Genomic DNA, 18,560 nt, shown 5'->3' with positions numbered 1-18,560 from the left:
GACACTTAGATACTTAATTTAACGCTTAAATAAGTTTTTCGTCCCTAACCTTTACCAAATGCTTGGCATTAGTCCTTCGCCGGAGTAAAGGTGGGTTTTAGTCCCTAACCTTTGTTAAAAGGTTTGGTTTTGGTCCCTCCGGAGCTCTGGGTCAACGCCGGAGCTCCGGTAGCCCATGTGGCATGGCCACGTCAGTTTAATGAGCTGACGTGGAATTTATTTTTATTTTTCATTTAAATTATAAAAAAAATGAATTTAATAAAATAATTAATAATGAAACTGTTCCTAATCTGTTAACAAAAAATAATTATTCCTAATCATCATAAACCTTATACGGCTATACCCAAACACAACCACACCAATCACCAACAACAAAGAAGAAGAAATCACTCGACAAGAAGGCTCCCACCGCCGCTACCAGGAAAGATGACAAGGCTGTCAACGTCGCTCGCCGCGCCGGAGCTAACATCGAAATCGTCAGGAAACGTTAGTCCTCCTTCCCCTTCCTTATCTTGAGATATGTAACCCTTCCTAATCTCCAATGGTCATGCTAATTGAGACGGTGAAAAGTCCAAGCAAGATGTAGTTGTGAGGATGCTTCTACTGGTACGATCTGAGCGGAGAGGATACCGTAAACCTTGCGGATGGAGCCCCAACGGAGTTGATTCTCGCCGAGGCCTCGTCTCCGCCATCCTCTTCCTCCCCTGCAACGAGGTGGTCTCCCTAGAGAGCTTCCACTCCCTCATTTCTCACGCGCGCCTCGCTTCCATTGGCCCCAGGATCTACGTCGTCTCATCTGAAGTAAGGGTGGGGTGATCGTTTTGGTCCGCTGGTGGTGGTTGGGAAAACAGCTGATCCGAACTGACCTGATTTGTGTGTTCTGAGTTTTTTTGGTGAAGGGATTTCTGGGTTTGTTGGTTTATGAGGTTTCTGGGTTGAATGGTTTCTGGATTGAGGTATTTGATTCATTCTTGTTACCGTGGGTTTTGTTGATTTCTGGGTTCGTCTTGCTGTTCTAGAATAATTTATGAGTCTAAGAAGAAGGTGGAATAATTTTTGGGTTGAATGGTTTGCTGGGTTCTTCATCTGGTTGAATTATCTTAATGTTATTGGCAGATTATCTTTTCTTCTAGTTCTACTAAATTTGCAAGCTTTTCCAACATAAAAAAGATTTGAGTTTAAGCAGATGGTGAAGATGATGAAGAAGGATTAGAGTTAAAAAAATTAGGAAATAAGTTAAGTTTTTTTTTTTTGAATTTTAAATAATTTCTTTTTTAAAAATTAATAAGTTTTTTTAATTTAAAATAAAAATAAATTCCACGTCAGCTCATTAAACTGACGTGGCCATGCCACATGGGCTACCGGAGCTCCGGCGTTGACCCAGAGCTCTAGAAGGACCAAAACCAAACCTTTTGACAAAGGTTAGGGACTAAAACTCACCTTTACTCCGGCGAGGGACCAATGCCAAGCATTTGGTAAAGGTTAGGGACGAAAAACTTATTTAAACCTTAATTTAAATTAGTATGAGAATTGAGATAGAAACTCAAAGTTAACCAAAAAAAACAACTGAAGTTAGTAAAATGATTTATAACCACTTACATGAACGATCAAGCTTATATTTATATGCGTGATAAGAGTAATACTTGAGGCGTTAAACTTGGACAAAATCATAATGTAAAACTTTTGAGATGATGGCCTTGCAATGATATTATTATAATGTGACTTTAGTATGCACAGTTCCTGCTAGGATAAGATGAAACTCACTTACATCTCGACTGGCATATACACGAAGTCTACTTAGCTGTGAATCATTTGAATCCCTTAGAGCATCTCCAATGCATAGTTGCTAGTTGGGTTGCTTAAAAACTATTTCGGTGGGTCCAGACTGACACATAGGATTTAAGCAACCCAAGCAGAATTCGCTCCAACCACGGTTGCTTAGTTTACTTTTAGTTTGGTCTCATTATACCTCTTATATTTATATTATTTCAAGGTAATGACACTATACAAGTACATGAATGAAAGACAAAATATGATTTTTTAGTCAAAAAGTAAGGAGAGAGAAAATAAGCAACCGTTGCTTAAATAAGCAACCGTTGCTTAAATAAGCAACCGTTGCTTAAATTTAAGCAACCAAACTGCCACGTCATGTTGCTCCAGTGGTGCTCCAAAATAAGCAACATTGCTTAAGTTGCCAACTGGATTTAAGCAACCCCATTGGAGATGCTCTTAGACGATTCTGAGCGTGATAACCTTTTTAAGTTAATTGGAATAATCGAACAAGTAATTAATATATTGGAAAAAAAATTAAAAAAGTAAAATTAATTGTCATTTTCTCATTGACAGATTTTATATCCTTGTACTCACACAATGACAAATCCCAATCCCAACCCCTAGTTTAATTATCACCACGTTCATCTTCAACCAAAACAGTAAAGCCCTACCATCCCTGACCCCTTTAGCCCCAGCTAACAAAATGAAGAAACAAACAAATCTTCCAAGTCACAGTCAACAACTTTCTCTAATTAACACCCTAAATTTTACAGATCATGATAGTCTAGTGTCCTATTCACCCTATTCAAACACTGATCCTTTTCCTCTACCTCTCTTTAATTTTCCCTGCTCAAAATCTTAAAAACCCTGCAATGCTGCAACAGAAAGATATGTTTTTTTTCCCCTTTCCCTCAATGCACCACCATAAAGCCTAGCCTTTGTGACATAACATAACAAATCACCTACCTAGCTATATAGCTTTAGGTGTAGTAGGCCAGGGCTCACTCACTTTCCTTGGGCTTTGAAAAGCTCAAGATCTTTAGCACTTTAATATGTTGAGGAACCAAACAGCACCTTGGAAGCACGCTTAATCAGAATCTCTATTTCAAAATTCAATAAAAAATAGCAAACAAAATAAAAAAACAATTTATAAATAGTATGTGTATGGGCTTGTAAAGAGAAAAACACACATGATAATTGCTATAAATAAAAGTAGAAAGTGAGTGGTCTCCTCCTGAACTACTGTTTTATCTCTCTACTTTACTCATTTCAAGACAACATTGACCCACAAATATAAAAAATATGGATATTATTGTTATTTATAGATTTTATTAATAATTATTGAAAATAATATTATTATACGAACATTAGATTTTATAAATTAAAAAATGATTTTTATAGTAATAATTTGGAAATGTGAGTGAAAGCGAAGGGACGGAGTGAGAGAGAATGAGAATCAGGCACGAGGCTCGAAAACACAGTGCCTTTCGCACTCACACTTAAAACCACCTCGAATTTTCAAACGAATGCTAGCTGAAAAGGATTTCTTGAAGGAAACCAAAACAAAACACCTTCATTTAACATGATGTGTATACCATCATCATCATGGTCATGCTTATGCTCATACATCATCATCATCATGGTCATGCTTATGCTCATACATCATCATAATTTTTGCCTATGCATTGAAGGAAGGAAAGATAGCATATCATATATGAGGGTTAATGTAGTTTAGTTGCTAGCTGTTACCATGAATGCAGCTGATGATGGTAGTAACCACTAGAATGTTGGCTTAGATTGTAAGCACATACAATTTCCTTTTAAATATCGTTGTATGTTTAATTTTCACTTTTGATGTGAGGTTTGTGTTTACCCGTGATATATGCAAATACCTCTGTAATTAATATGTGGCCTTTGTGCCTCATAAGTCATAAAGGTGACTAGAGTCAAAGCTACCTTAATTTTATTAAAAAAAATTGCAGCTTATGGTAAAACAAAAATTGTGATGACTGAAAAGTGTCAAGGGCTTTGAAAATTTGATCAAATGATACTACAAGTACTTTACTATAAAATTGAATACTGGTTGTTTCTTATTAGAATATATAGTAGTAATAATTAAATTGTGGTATGGGACATGAGAGACATTTGATGTCTAGTCACAGCAGGAACATGAGCAGCTTGAATTGGCAAATGGAAACAATGCAATGGTAACAATGTACAGAAAAGGAATATATGACAAACATAGGCAACACGTGTGGGGCCTGGTCCTTACCTAATTGTTTCTTCTCTCAGCATACATCAAAACGATGCCGTATTAATCATGATGATCAAACACCATTTTTGAATATTTGATGAAAGAAAATACTAATGAAATGAAAGAGATGGAGAGCGACAGCATCCGTTGGATAAGGTCAGGAATTGACGGACACAGACTTGTGATGAATCAACAACAGAACCCAAAATGGTGTCGTCATCCCTTGACCACACTAAGGGAGATTCTGTGGGCCCCACATATCTCTATTCCCTCCCTCCACAATGGAATTCCCCAACCAACCACCCACCCAAGGCTAAGGATACCTCAAACAAGTGCCTCTAGCTCGTTCTTGATTCTTTTCCTTTTCAATTTAGTATTACTCCCTCCGTTCCAAAACTATTGTAGTTTTAGATTTTTCACAAAGTTTAATAGTTTATTAATTGATGTTATAATTTGACTGAAACACCCTTATTTAATATGAGTTATATGAAAGAGAGAGAATGAAAATCATTGGTCAACTAATTGGTGAGAATTGTGATTGGTGGAAATAAGAGGTGGTACTTGGGAGATACAATATTAAATGAGGGCATAGATGGAAGAGAATAAGATAAAATGCTTTGAAAATGTAAAACAACAATAGTTTTGGAACAAAACAAAAAAGCTAAAACTACAATAGTTTTGGAACGGAGGGAGTAACTTTTTAAGCAAATAAAATAAAGCACTCATCTTTCTCTTTTAGAATAGAATGAGGCGATTTAGATCAGTTGGGTCTGAAGGTGCGCGGGCCTGGATCAAGGTGAGCGGACTTGTATGTTGGAGTAGAAATATAACCAAAAAATCTTAAGGTAATTGAAATTGCAACTCTCCAACTTATATATTTATTCATTTTGTCTCCAACTTATGGATGTGAGACTTCCTTTGTATGTTTTCAACAAGATTGATGGTTGTCTGGTTGATCTTGAGCTTGGTGACAATGGACGTTTTAGGGCAAGCGGCTTTAAGTCTTTATTAGTTCGAATATCATGGTTACTTTAAATCTTGTTAATGGTTGACATTTATGATATTTAAATCTTTGTAAATTCATATGTTCATTTTGAGGACAAAAGAGAAAAGTTGAGGTCTCGAAATGGTTACTTTAAATATTGTTAATGGTTGGCGTTTAGGATATTTAAATCTTTGTAAATTCATATGTTCATTTTGAGGACAAAAGAGAAAAGTTGAGGTCTCGAATTTTCTCGTAAGGTTCTTTACTTGGCCTCTTAGATGTCCACTACGTGAATATATATCCTTGTTGTGGAAACTCAAAAGACAAATGACATTGGGAACTCAACTCACATGCTCATAGACTCCTTGCGTGAAAAGAAAGGTCTTTGAAAAGTGGAGCTACAACTCATATGGTGGAGTTTGTCTCATCTCGTATCTAAACAAAAACATCGCTTCATTCTAAACACATTGCCTAGTTTTAAAAGTCACACTTTACCTTAATGCTCAAGGTTTGTGGGCTAGCTGATCCGAATTGGCAAGGTAACAATGTAGGTGATGTGAAGATGGTGATTGTTTGAAAAGATACATTTCACTTTAATACTTAAGGCAAGTTGTTTTATAGGCTTGTGGATTGGAATGAGACGACCTAGATTAATGATCTTTTGGTTGGTTTCATGGCTGATAAATGGATCGAATAATTCAGGTCTGATTTGTGCAAGATGATGTGAGTTTTTATTGTGACAATGGACGTTTTAGGGCCTTTGGCAACCTCGACTCTTTACGCGTCCGCATATGATAGTTATTTTCAATCTTGTATAGTGTTGCAACCTCGTCTCTTTAATGATGTTGCCGTCAACATCACCTGAATCTCAATATCAATTAATTGCGGGACAATGGGTTGTTGGATTTAATTAAGATGACCTATCTTCATATATAGCGCAGAAGGCTTTTGTAAATACTTATGTGCACTTTGAATAAAATAGAGATTAGGTCTCAAATTATCTTTTAAAGATTCTTCACTTAATCTCTTTCAAGTTTCACTACATAAACAGTTTTTTACGATGTAAAAATAGGCATGATGAAAAGGGTTAACTTTGCTTAGAATTGTTGGCTATGAATTTAATTTCATTAATAAATGATGAAGCAAATGTATGTCTCATCAACACCCAAACGCTTCATCATTGCCTAGAAAGCACTACTACTGCTCCACCCTGCTACAAACTTTATTCAATTGATGTCAAACTTTGATAACATAAGTTTTGTTCTTTTATATGTGTGACAGTAACGACATAATCCGTGAAATGCTCCTCGTTTGATCTCAGCTATGAAAGATTTTGTTCCATTGGAAAAGAAATATTCAGACAGACCCTAACATCATCTCACCACTTACCCCTTCTCTGATTTGAAGAATTTCTAACATCAACAACCAACCTTATTGTATAGTACTAGTTTGTATTTAATTTCTGGTTCAACCCAAACTTTAATGTTGGTCAGCATCTACACCTAGATGAGCTGCTACCAAGTGACTATAGGTGCTGCTATTTTTGCAATTGTCTGTCACTTTCTTAATTTGTGCATCCTTTTCATGCAGAAAGTACTCTTCCCCACCCTGAAATCTTCAAGGGTTATTGCCAATATTTTTGTTAAAAGTTAAGTACTAGCATATGATGGATCAATTCGTTATCTCTGAGACACTATGATAATATTTCTCACCCCATTTAGCATGCCATCATCATATGTATCCTAATGCAAGATTACAGGATTCAACTCTTCATTTCTCATTCCACCTTAGCTCCTCTTCTTTCTTCTACCCACATGTCAATTCCCAGTAAAGGTGCTAAGGTGATGGCATGCTAAATGGGGTGAGAAAGCGCCTTACTTGGACCACACTAGAGACTAGAGAGAGAACATTTTTGTGGTTCTTATTATGTATTTCTATTTTTGGTCAAGATAGGGTGCTTTTTGTTATTCATTCTAAGCAATTATTATTGAATATCATATGAAATACTTTAGCAAAAAAATTTAGATTCACTGCTTCATAACAAAAGCTTTTGATCCCTCTGCCAGGACACAATAATTATGAAAGTAAGAAACTTTCCCCTCATTATTTAGAATAGATTCCCAGGATCCACTAAACCTTAAAATGTTGAAGACCATTGTACATATGAATTTCATTGAAGTCAATACCATTCAAAATCCTGCTTTTCCAATTCACATTAAACTTAATGTGAGACATTGAACCAAACATGAACAATATATTCCTTTTTAGCTAACTACCAATGTGAAGAAACTAATTTTCGTCGAAGTCACATTATAAGTGTGAATAGAAATGTTAGTGTAATAGACAGAGCAAACATCACTTTATAGTTCATAGTTACATTTCTTTACTAAAACCAAAAAAAAGTGAAATAGCACATGAAATTTGAAAGGCCTAGTGTCACGAGGAAGAGTCATGTAAAAAAAGTTACTTTAGGCCTCTTGGAAATAGAAACTAAAAAAGACACTATCATAGATCCAATTCACACAAACCATCACGGTTGAAAAGTTATTTCCTAAAATACCATCATCAGTTGAAACCTAAAGCACATTTTAGCTTAAGAAGCAAGCAAAAAACCATGATGGCCTTCATGGTTTGCTGAGACATAATTAAAACAAGAGTCATAACATCTTGCCTTGATATATAATAAAACGCCCAAATGAACTAAACCATGTTACACAGATCATCTTCACCATAAACTATGATTATCAAGTCAAGGATTCACCAAACTTAAGGATTCTTACATAGTGATAGAGGAACATAATTCACAAAAGGTGCATAAAAGCTGAAATTAGTACAACTGTCTTTAAAAGTATCAGGTAATTAAGTACTGATCTGAATATAAATTAACATATATTTATCTTAATAACATTGTTCCCCCATCAGACAAAAGACCAGTTCACAAACATGAAGGCCAGGCAGTGATTGGAATCATCATCATTGAGAACTTTCCATGCAATGGCCTGATCATAGGAGACTGGTCGATTCATACTGGATACACATATCCCTGCCGGAAGAGATGCAAAACCCTGAAAAAGAAACAGTCATTAGTTAGCAAGTAACTCAGAAGAATAGAAAGAGGTAGGGACATAAATATCCTAATTTTAAGTTTCAATGCACAATTCAAGTAAATCAATTTTCCACACATATTTGTAATAAGTGTAACAATACAAAACTATTCCTCATATTTTGGAAGTAATAATCACAAGGATGAGGGCCTAAACTAACATGATGAAGTATTCATTAATCACCTGTGTCATTATCTTGGAGAATTCAGAGCAAAGAATCTTCCTGCCACCTTCATCAAGAACTTTATCAAGCATGATATCTTGAAGGGCAACCAGAGTAGTTTCAAGCATGTCTAGTCCAGCCTGATTTGCAAAGGTGAACACCGGAGCTGCCTGAAATAATTTTGCAAATAGAGTATTACTAAATGGGAAGTTCAGTAAACAATAGCAGGTTATAAACAAACTCAGACAACTAATTAACTATTCAGGTTTAAATAAAGAGAAGTTAAGGACCAATGCAAGTAATTACATTTGTTTTCACAGAACAGCACAAGATTGCATCAGAATGTTGCCAAAGTTGCTTCAAGATAGCATCACCAGCTGTAGACTCAACTCTAAAAAGATCTGCTCCAGTGTGAATCCTGCAAATCAAACTTCAAACTGTCAGATCATAACTAGGAACAAGATAATCATTTTCAATTCCAGGTCATGAATTTGAACCATAAACATCGGCCAATCATGGGTTATGCTAACTAATCTCAGTATACTTTGGAATTAATAGAAGACACACCTGTAACTTCTACAGATCCAACGAACCAAGGTAACAGCCTCTGGTGAACCAGGAAGTGGTTTCGGGCCCATCTGGGTGCTGAGTCGAGAGGGAGCAATTGCCATGGCAACCCTCTGAACTGATCCCACAACACTACGCACATACTGACGGGCCATAGCAGCAACATTGTCCCTTAAATGGTTCTCGAAGGTAAATTGAAATGCAATTGTGAGGACCGACCTAAGGTTGTAACCATCAGCTTCACCAGCTGGACGAGTACTACCAGAACCTACTTCAAGTGTCGATGCCAAATCCAATGTCCTAGACGCAGCTGATCCATCCTGAGTTTCAAAAGAAACAAAAACAAAGACATTTAGCAAGTCAACATGCAACCGTATTTATATGGAAGCCCTAGGATTATTACTTTCTAGTACAGTATTACCCGAAAAGAGGTACCAAACAAGATATTGATTTAGTGAGTCAATTGAACTACACTGCCTAACCAACAATTAACGCATTGAAACTATAGAGAAATTTTGATCTAACAATTGGCTAACACAAGGTTGAGTAGAGCCCTACTACAGAAGTCTAACTATAATGATAAAACATTCCATATCAGTTTCGTAACAAAGCTCCATTAAACCAGACGAGTAGACACTCACTGTTTTAGGATCCAATGGGATGACACGAAAGCCTGAAGGCAGTAAGAGAGCATCATCAGCAAATGATTCATCAATTGGTGCAAACACCAGCTGAGCACATGCCCCAATTGCATTTTCATCAACTCCACTGCATAGCTGCCATATCAAGTTGCATAGCACAAACGTCATTAAGAAGCATTTACAGAACCACCTATAACTTCTACATTTACCTCCAGGCATTCAAGCACATAACTTTACCTGCAATAGATACATATCACGTGCTAATGCCACGTCTTCAGGGGAGAATGCATGACCCTCTATTCGAACTACCTCCAGGAACTGCACAATTGTGGTAAATCACAGATGAGCATATGTTATGCAAAGAACAGAATGAAAGATGTCATGTAGTTAGGGGTAATACCTCCTCATGCTCAATGGTATGAGCAAGTGGTAAAATAACCTGAGTGCTGGGGAAACCACCAGGTCTTGCACAAGGAACTGCATAGGGACTAGCCTTAAGACAAGCGGCAGAGTACGCATCAACCCCATAATCAGCCCACTCTGATCTATGCTCCCTCAGGAATCGAACAAGCAAAGCAGGAGGAACATTCTGCAGCTCAGCATTGCAAAAGAAATCAATATGAATAGTTCATGGTGTTGATTATTGTTATACAGTAGTTCATGACGTAAATAATTTCTGAAGTACCTGCAGTAGCATTGATGCTTTAGCACACAGGACCCCGCCTCCAAATGCTGGGAACATTGACGAATTGTAATTGGACCCCAAAAACTTGTTGGGGGTGGAGTTTACAGTTATAGTCACATCTTCCGCCCCATCATGACCCAGCATTGACCAACCGTCATCCACAAATCCATTCACAGCATCATTGAACCCCCTGAAGAATATGATTTAGAAAGAATGTGAACAAAAAATAAGTCATATCAATTAAATCAAAACATGTGAAATGCACCCAACCAACAACTACATTGCCAAATCCAAGAGCTTACCTGCAAAGTCTCTGACTAAACGTCCTTAAGACAGCTGGTTGGCGTCCCCCACCATACTGAATTTCTCCACTGGACTCCTGTGCTATCTGTCTTATGTGTTGCAGGGCCTGCGAATTATATTTAATAAGGCTCATTAATATTCACATAATTGAACGTATCTTAACTTGTATTAATTAAACTTACAGCAATCGTCATTTTCTGAGCTAGGATTTTGGATGATTCATAGAGGGGCCTCAGCACTTCAGGAACACTCCAGACCTGTATGCAATAACAAAGTTGAGAATCTAGAGAAGTTCCAGACATATGGAAATTCCAAACATAATTTGAACTGTATGTGTTCCTTACATCTAGGTCTATGTGATCAACAATGTGAATAATGGAGCCACCACCCTCACAAGGTCGAATTAGATAGCCACTAGGAAGCATTTCAGCTCTAGTAAAGTTTGAAGGAGGAGGCCCAGTGGGACCACCAGTTGAATTGGTCAATGATCTCTCACATATCTGCCATCATAAAAAATTTAACAGGTTAGAGAAAAAAATATCCAATATTTTGAAATGTAAAGGTGTAAATGTAAGTCAACCCTGATGTGCGATAGCTTCAAATTTTATGCAACAGTTACAATAACAAAGCAAGCCAAAATACAAAATGGAAGCATAAGATGGTAAAATTTAACCAAAAGAAACTATGGCATTACAACCGCATAAAGGATGGAAGCATATTTGTCAACAAGAGTCAATATGCAGGCCAAAAGGAATAGAGTAGATGCTGGGATTATTTTAGTACCACAAGACTTCCATCTTCTAAAGTTGTAGTATATCTCAATGTCCAAAAGTCACGAGCTGCTGCCAATGTTGTAGGCGCATAAGTCTGAAAAAAACAGCTTCATATCAGCAAAACGACTGACAAACTAAATAGAAATGAATTTCAACATCAGCATAGCTTCTATTGTAGATTAAAATAAGCCACTTGACCTGCATGTACATGAGCTCTATTGTTCCCCCACTCCCAGTAGGGACTATACTCAGCACATCAAGGCATCGACAGTCACGATACCAAGACATTCTATCTTTAAGAATCTCGGCAACCTGAGATGAAAATTCAAACAGACACAAGTCAAGAAAAACATAACCAAAAAATACAATTCCATTGATCAGCAAGGAGAGAACAAAGCAACATGGATACATCAGCATACCTTAGTGGGCTCTAGGCTCACAAGGCCGCAGGCTCGTGCCGCTATCCCACTACAATTGCGGGAAACAGCAACGATTCCAATAGAATCCGGACCAGGCTACACAACAACACACCACAAAGAAAAGAAACATACGACATCAAATTCAATAAACAAATGTTGATGCACAAATACTACTAAGTACTAAAATCTTATAACATTGTTGAAAAGGTCATACCTTCATCCCAATCATCTGGACCCAGTCGACAGCAGTTCCAGTAGCCTTGGATAGGAACTCTGCCAGGGTCTCCTCAGCAATAGCGAGAAGACTACAAAACAAAACTACATAATCAGTTTATCATGAAAACATTCAAATGAAAAATGCATATAGCCATTTTAAAAGTGAAGCTTCTTACCCAGCTGGGTTGTTGGCATCCCTTTGGGAATGCTGAGATGGGTTTTGCTGTTGATTTTGACCACTCACTACCACAGACTCACAGCTATTATCTGTGGTGGTCGCAGCAGATGCCTGTTCAGAAAAAACAACACACGATGCTTACAATGACATTCTCAGAACTCAGAAAGTTAACACAATAAATGAAGGAAGAGAAAGAGAGAGAGAGAGGGACTCACAGTATGTATCTGTTGCTTCATGTAACCATTTTCATACACCAGATGTGAGACCTGCTTCTGCAGACGGTCATTCTCTTCCATTAGCAGCTTGTTCATAGCACTCAGCTTCCTATTCACTGTGGTCAAACGTGAAGCTTCCTTCCTCTGCTTCTCACGACATCTACACACAAAAATTAGCAATGTCTTGTGAAAAAAAAACAGAAAAATGGTTGAAGAAATAAAGAAAACAGAACCGTACTAGCCCATTTGGACTAAACATTGTTATCCACCAAAAGCAACTTTTCTCAGACCAAAAACTTGATAAAGTTGGAAACTTAGAATCTAATTACATTCATCTATAAATGGTCCTAAACATTAAGCAATGGACCAAAGAAGAGTGAGTTTGAGTTGGATAAAACAGAGAAAGTTCCTTACTTTCTCACATGGAGAGAAAATTAGAAGCTAAAGGTGAAGACCATTTTCAAGAAATGTTAATAAAAAGTGAAGAGACTTTGAAAGCATGCATTTTTCAAAAGCTTACCTGCGATTTTGGAACCAAACTTTGATCTGTTTTGGTTCAATGTTGGAGAGGATAGGACACTCTCTGATAAGTTGTTGCCTCCTTAAAGAACTCGGCTTTGGACATTCAGCATAGACCCTCTCCAAAGCTTCAACTTGTTCAGGAGTGTACCTCACATACTTGCTTGAATCCATGCTGTTGGAAGAGTCCTTGTGCATAGAAAGAGCCATCACCAGAAGAAGTGAAGTTTCAAGGTTATGAGACTGAAAATGGAACAACACTGAGAAGAAACACACTAGCTTTGTTGTTGTTCTTCACTGTGCAGGCTCTCTTCTCCAAGAGAGCCTCCACTCTCCTTCATTAGATGTTCAAAGATGTAAGTGAGGTTCAGTGAAGGGTGAGTGAGTGAGAGAAGAGAACACACAGTGGTTTTTATCTCAAGAGAAAGAGAGAGAGTGAAAGCACCTACAGAGAAAGAGATGGAACAAGAACAAAGGAAGAAAGTGAGTATGTTGTGTGTTTTTATGTGATGTCTCTACTGTATACTAATATAATATGAAAAAAAAATGTAAATGAAAATTGTTTTATTGGTGAGTGTGATATGTTGTGTGATGCAGAAACTGAAAAAGAAAAAGGGAGGGATATAAATGAGAGGACAGGACAAGAGAGCACAACAGACACGTTTTTTGACGAAAGGGTTTTCCTGTTATTTGCTAAAAACTCTTTATTTTTTGCTTTCTCTTTCTTCTGTGTGCAGGATAAAGATACAGCAGGCAGCCACAACAACAGTGTGCTGTGTGCACTGCAGCTTCTCTCTCTCTCTCTTCATGAAAATGAAATGAATGGTGTTTTATATTCAGTATTGAATATTGATGAATGATGATGGTGGTATGTGATGATGTGATGAATGTACACATACATAAGCATTTTGGATGATGGCATGTGATGTACACATACATAAGCATGTGTTTCAACTTTCAACTTTCAATAGAGAGAGAGAGATGAGGGCATGTACGTAACGAGTGAGGCAATACAGTACACTATAGTAGACAAAATAGACAGACAAATATATACTTGGGTTAAATATGTCTTTTGAACCCTGCAAAATGTTTGGCCCCTAATTTTTGTTTTGAAATATATCTCAAATTTTGAAAGTGTATATTTGAGTTACATAAATTAGGGTTGCACATGTGCCGTGTAAATTCAATCAATCCGGACAATTCAATCCAATCTAAAGACAAAAGTTTAGTTTGGTTTCAATTAGGGGTTTTAACTTAATCTCTATGGTTGTATTACTAAACGTGAATAGAGACACAACTATTTAGTTTTTTTTTAATAGGCACACAACTATTTAGTCGAGTTAAATATGTTTTTTTTCCCTAGATTGAGCTTGAAGAAATAGTAATGATCTTATCAACACACAAATGCATAAACTTCCCGTGAATTTTAATTACATGTATATTCATCATGGTAGGAATTGGGTTCAAGCTTTTCCTAACCCTTTCCCATCAATGGACTCTTGATTTATACAAAGAAGGGCAATTTGTACGCCTTCCTCTCGATCTATTTATGAGATGTTTGAAAAACTCATGGAGATGTAGAAGGGAATTAATATCTCACCAAATTTTGGAAATACATGTGTTTGAGTCACAGAGAAGGGAATGTAGAGGTGAACACATGTCGGGTCAAACCAGCCCGATTCGAAGACAAAAGTCTAGTTCGGTTCATATTCGCATCCATGTTTGAATTCATTTTGTACCAACCCGAGTACAGTAATTTTATTTGCGTGATTTAAAACGATGTTAATTATACAACATTGTAGCTTCTAAATAAGGCAAGCATCCATTAACGATTCTAAGTTCATTATGACTACACCCAAGTAAATTACTTTTTTTTTTGGTCAAACCCAAGTAAATTACTAAAGTAGAAAGATTCACCATTAGCCCAACCAATTATGACTACTAGCCCAATTATAAGCTCTCCCCACTCTCACAACATTTAACTCTAAACCCTGCCCGTATCTCACCCACCTGCTCTTGCCTAGCACTCAACTGCCCCTACCCTAACCTCTATCACCATTGTGGTCACTCAAATGTACTCACAATATATTATGTTCATCATCATCTCGACCTAATGCCTTCAAACATCGTCGTCTCGGCCTCACCGTCATCGTCCTTGCATAGCCTAGCCTAGCTAGTAAATTCCCCCGCCCCAACCTCCAATAGCATTGCGTGTCAGTCAAACCATATCTTACACCCCTCGTCATCGTACCGATCCAATCATCGTTATCCCCTTTGTCTCGGTCTAGCAGCCTAGCCCAGTCACAGTTATCCCCTTTCCACCCACAATATTAGTATCATATGGGTGCATTATGTCCTAATCTTCTTGATGCATGAGTAAATTATCTATACTGGCAATGCACATTTGATGATGACTTGCATCGTTTACTAACTGTTTAGTGGTTTCTAAGCTAACACTATCATGCAAGCCAAACAATACTCTAACTAAGAAATACTATGCAAATAATAGTAACTTTAAATTAGAGTACCATTTGGTTTGGACGAGATCAATCAATTTAGAAGCTCTCAAGTAACGAGCAAATGACCGTAATTCATTATCAAGTTTGTATTAACAACCAATATTCGACGCTTTGTTATAATAGTTAGAGTTTGCCTATATGGCCGAGCTAATAGAAGGACGATGCGTCGATTGCATGACACTAAGTGTTGCTTCAAGTTGGTTAACATGAGTCATGTCAGCGATGCTATGTCGATGTTAAACTGGTTGTAGAGTCTACTTTTAGATGTCTTATTAATTTTGTCTCCTGACCCATGCTAGTTAGTGTTTTTATTGTAGTGACCTTCCTCATCTCCCGAGTTCTCTTTCTCGGCTCTTTGCTGTCCTCTTCAACCTCAACATAGATTGTGACGTCAACATTATTTCTTTTATTCACCGTGTTATTGTCCTTACCATATAGAACTCCACCCTTCCCCACCAGCTTCCATCTAAGATGTCCCTCATTGTGCACCATTGCACAATTCCACACCATGAGGCCTTAAAATTGCTCTCCAATTCTTAAATCATCTACATACTCATAATTTTAGAGGGTATTCCAACCTCCTCCTCAACGAAAATCAAATCGAACCTAACACTGATGAAACTTTTTGACGAGAGAAAAAATGCAAGCTATCGATAACTATAATATGCCTGATTATTTCATTATTGTATAACGTTTCCTAGTACGTATATATCATATAGACATGCTTGCTTTTACTTGGACAATATCAAAGGTTATAATTCATCGTAAGTCTGCAATAATATTTTCGTCATGGTGAAGTCACTTTTGCAGGCTCATCGTCTAGACATGCACGACAAATTTTAGTTTAACATCCTCTAATGAGTATATTTATTTATTTACTGATTAATTAAGAAGAATTTCAATCATGATGAGTAATGACTTAAAGAACACTAGTGTATCTGAGAGTAGAATCTAATTGCTTTAATTACGATTAAGTGTTCAAGAAGTTTTAGGCCTGCAAGCTATGGCTAGAATTATGTATCTGAACCATGAAACCCAACTTTTTGTGGTAGAGATCCACCAAGCACCAACTTCCTCTCTTTTGTTGACAATTGAGAGTGTTTCCCACCTCTTTAAACTCCCTTTACTCATAAGGATCCAAGTGCAGAGAAAGAGAAGATTAAGGTCGACAATGCCTGAGAAAAGCAATTGACTTTTAGATCTTTTACAAGGTTGACATTTACATGAGAGTTTCATGCCCTCAAAGCATCCGATGATCCAAAAGTTGCAAAAACTCACTCATTAAGCCAATAGCATTAGTTCTATCTGATTCTTTTCTTTATCCAAGCCCACAAGATGCAATCCTATTTAAACAAATAACACTCACATTCTAGTGGAGCTAATTTCCTCATGAATAGTTTTTTCCGTATACAAAAGTAAAATACATTATTTATGTCCATCATAATTTTAACTCACTCTCATTTTTTACTATATATCAAAACAAATGTACATAGAGTATAGACTATATATATGATGGGGACTCAGAGGAGTCAATGCTTATTGCCTTATTGGCTGGTTGCCCACAGACTAACTTGTGTTATTTTGTCTCCCTTTGCAATGTGTTATGATCACTGATCCTCCCTTTGCCTATATCTTTACTTCTGGAAGATGAAGAGATCATTTAGGACAATGTGACCCTACCATTGGGTCAGGTCCACTCAACTTTGTTCTCCAAATTACATTGCGTGATTTTGTTAATAAAAAAACTTGCAAAGGTGGAGACTCCTTTTAGTCCCATGCGGGGACCCAAACCAAAAGGTTTTGTTTTTTAATCCTTGGTGGAGGAGTGATGACCCCTTTTTACATGCACCAAAAGAGTGTCGTAGACTCTCTTGTAAGACCCCACCACCATTGTTCTCACTCTAGAATTGTGTGCATGCCTTTGCTTCCATTTTACATCTATGCTCTTGTTTTTTTAGGGTCCATGCATAGATAAGAGGTGTAAAGGTAGAGACATCGAAGAAGAAAAAGGACCTCGGCATGATAGGTTGCTCATGTGAGTGAAAATCTAATGTCTATGTAGCTAATTATGGCAAGGTATCATTTGTAATCTTTATGATTAGTAGTGGTTTTTAAGTATATACGATGAATTTAAATGCCTAACTATACTTTAATTTAGAGAATGAATCAAAAGAAAAAATATTCATTTTATTTTTAATTTATACGAGTCCTCATGGATGCATTTATGTGATAATGAACAAGTCCACCAATTTGATTATCTTGTATGATCACCACCATGCATGAATTGATACTACAGTTTCTGTATCAACTAGTATATTTTAGTGTACCAGCAGTTAGTAGAGCAATTAGTTGCTCCTTATTACTATAAGTATTTTTTAATTTATCGCACTTAAGTTGATATTAACTAAATATATGACTTATTATATCTTTATAAAGTGTATATAGAATAATATATCTTCACTTGAGAAATTGTTAGAAATCTCATATAAGCCGGAGATATGACCAAACAAATATTTGTAGAAGGTAGTGCAATCCTCAACTCCCGAGCAAGTTTTAGGGTTGGGTTAGGTCTCTCTAATTCTAATATGGTATCAAACCATATCCTATATTCATTTGTTGTAGAGACCTCTTATATTTGGACCACCCGTTGATGTTCATTCCATACTCCAAATGTCCAGTCCTGAGCGTGAGATGATGTGTTAGAAGTCACACATTGACTAGAGATATGACCAAACAAATATCTGTAAAGGGTAGTCCAACCCTCAACTCTTGAACTATATAGCTTTGGGATTGAGTCAGATCTCTCCGATTCTAATAGAAATGTTAACAACACACTCTTTAAATACACACCCTACACACTTCATGTGATAGATTTATTTTAAGAAAGTAACACATGCATTTTTAACAAGCGAGAGAAATGTATTGTCTTTTTTAAAAATTGACCAATTGTAGAGTGTGTAAGAGAATGTATATGTTTAAAAGAGTATGTTGTTAGCACTTTTCATAGTCACTCTTAGTAAGGGCCGGGGACAAAAAAGCTTAACACAATTGGTAAATAAATCAGTCTCTTAAGCATGCTCGACTCGGTGGCAAGGGTTCAAACATTGCTCGTGTATATGAAAAAATATATGTTGAAAAAGGTAAAATCCACTTCAACGATCTCTTCATCTTGAAAGAGATAAGTCTTTAACTCTCAGCTGGTGGATACCCTTGGCTAAAATAATTCAAAGTTAAAGAGCTAGCTTT

General features: G+C 36.9%; 1 protein-coding gene across 1 annotated transcript; it reads right to left on the bottom strand.

The window, feature by feature from the left end:
- Positions 1 to 7,708: 7,708 nt before the first annotated feature.
- On the bottom strand, positions 7,709 to 13,286 carry LOC130725926 (homeobox-leucine zipper protein ATHB-14-like). The gene is made up of 18 exons (XM_057577119.1): positions 12,797 to 13,286; positions 12,277 to 12,436; positions 12,060 to 12,172; positions 11,882 to 11,972; positions 11,668 to 11,763; positions 11,447 to 11,560; positions 11,259 to 11,342; positions 10,820 to 10,975; positions 10,658 to 10,732; positions 10,475 to 10,581; positions 10,173 to 10,362; positions 9,888 to 10,076; positions 9,725 to 9,805; positions 9,488 to 9,622; positions 8,847 to 9,166; positions 8,586 to 8,697; positions 8,300 to 8,449; positions 7,709 to 8,077 (listed from the first exon to the last, which is right to left on the bottom strand). Exons 1-18 carry the CDS (start codon positions 13,003 to 13,005, stop codon positions 7,931 to 7,933), a joined length of 2,529 nt encoding a protein of 842 aa, XP_057433102.1. The 5' UTR covers positions 13,006 to 13,286; the 3' UTR covers positions 7,709 to 7,930.
- Positions 13,287 to 18,560: the final 5,274 nt, after the last annotated feature.

The sequence above is a fragment of the Lotus japonicus genome, chromosome 6 (genome assembly GCF_012489685.1).
Source record: "Lotus japonicus ecotype B-129 chromosome 6, LjGifu_v1.2".
NCBI lineage: Eukaryota > Viridiplantae > Streptophyta > Magnoliopsida > Fabales > Fabaceae > Lotus > Lotus japonicus.
This window is presented reverse-complemented; position numbering and strand designations above follow the sequence as displayed.

Excerpts from the sequence above, each read along its gene's own strand:
- LOC130725926 (XM_057577119.1), bottom strand. The coding sequence starts at position 13,005 with ATGGCTCTTTCTATGCACAAGGACTCTTCCAACAGCATGGATTCAAGC. Across the intron at positions 10,733-10,819 it reads TTGATCACATAGACCTAGAT|GTCTGGAGTGTTCCTGAAGT; the intron begins GTAAGGAACACA and ends TATTGCATACAG. Across the intron at positions 9,167-9,487 it reads TCCCATTGGATCCTAAAACA|GATGGATCAGCTGCGTCTAG; the intron begins GTGAGTGTCTAC and ends TTTGAAACTCAG.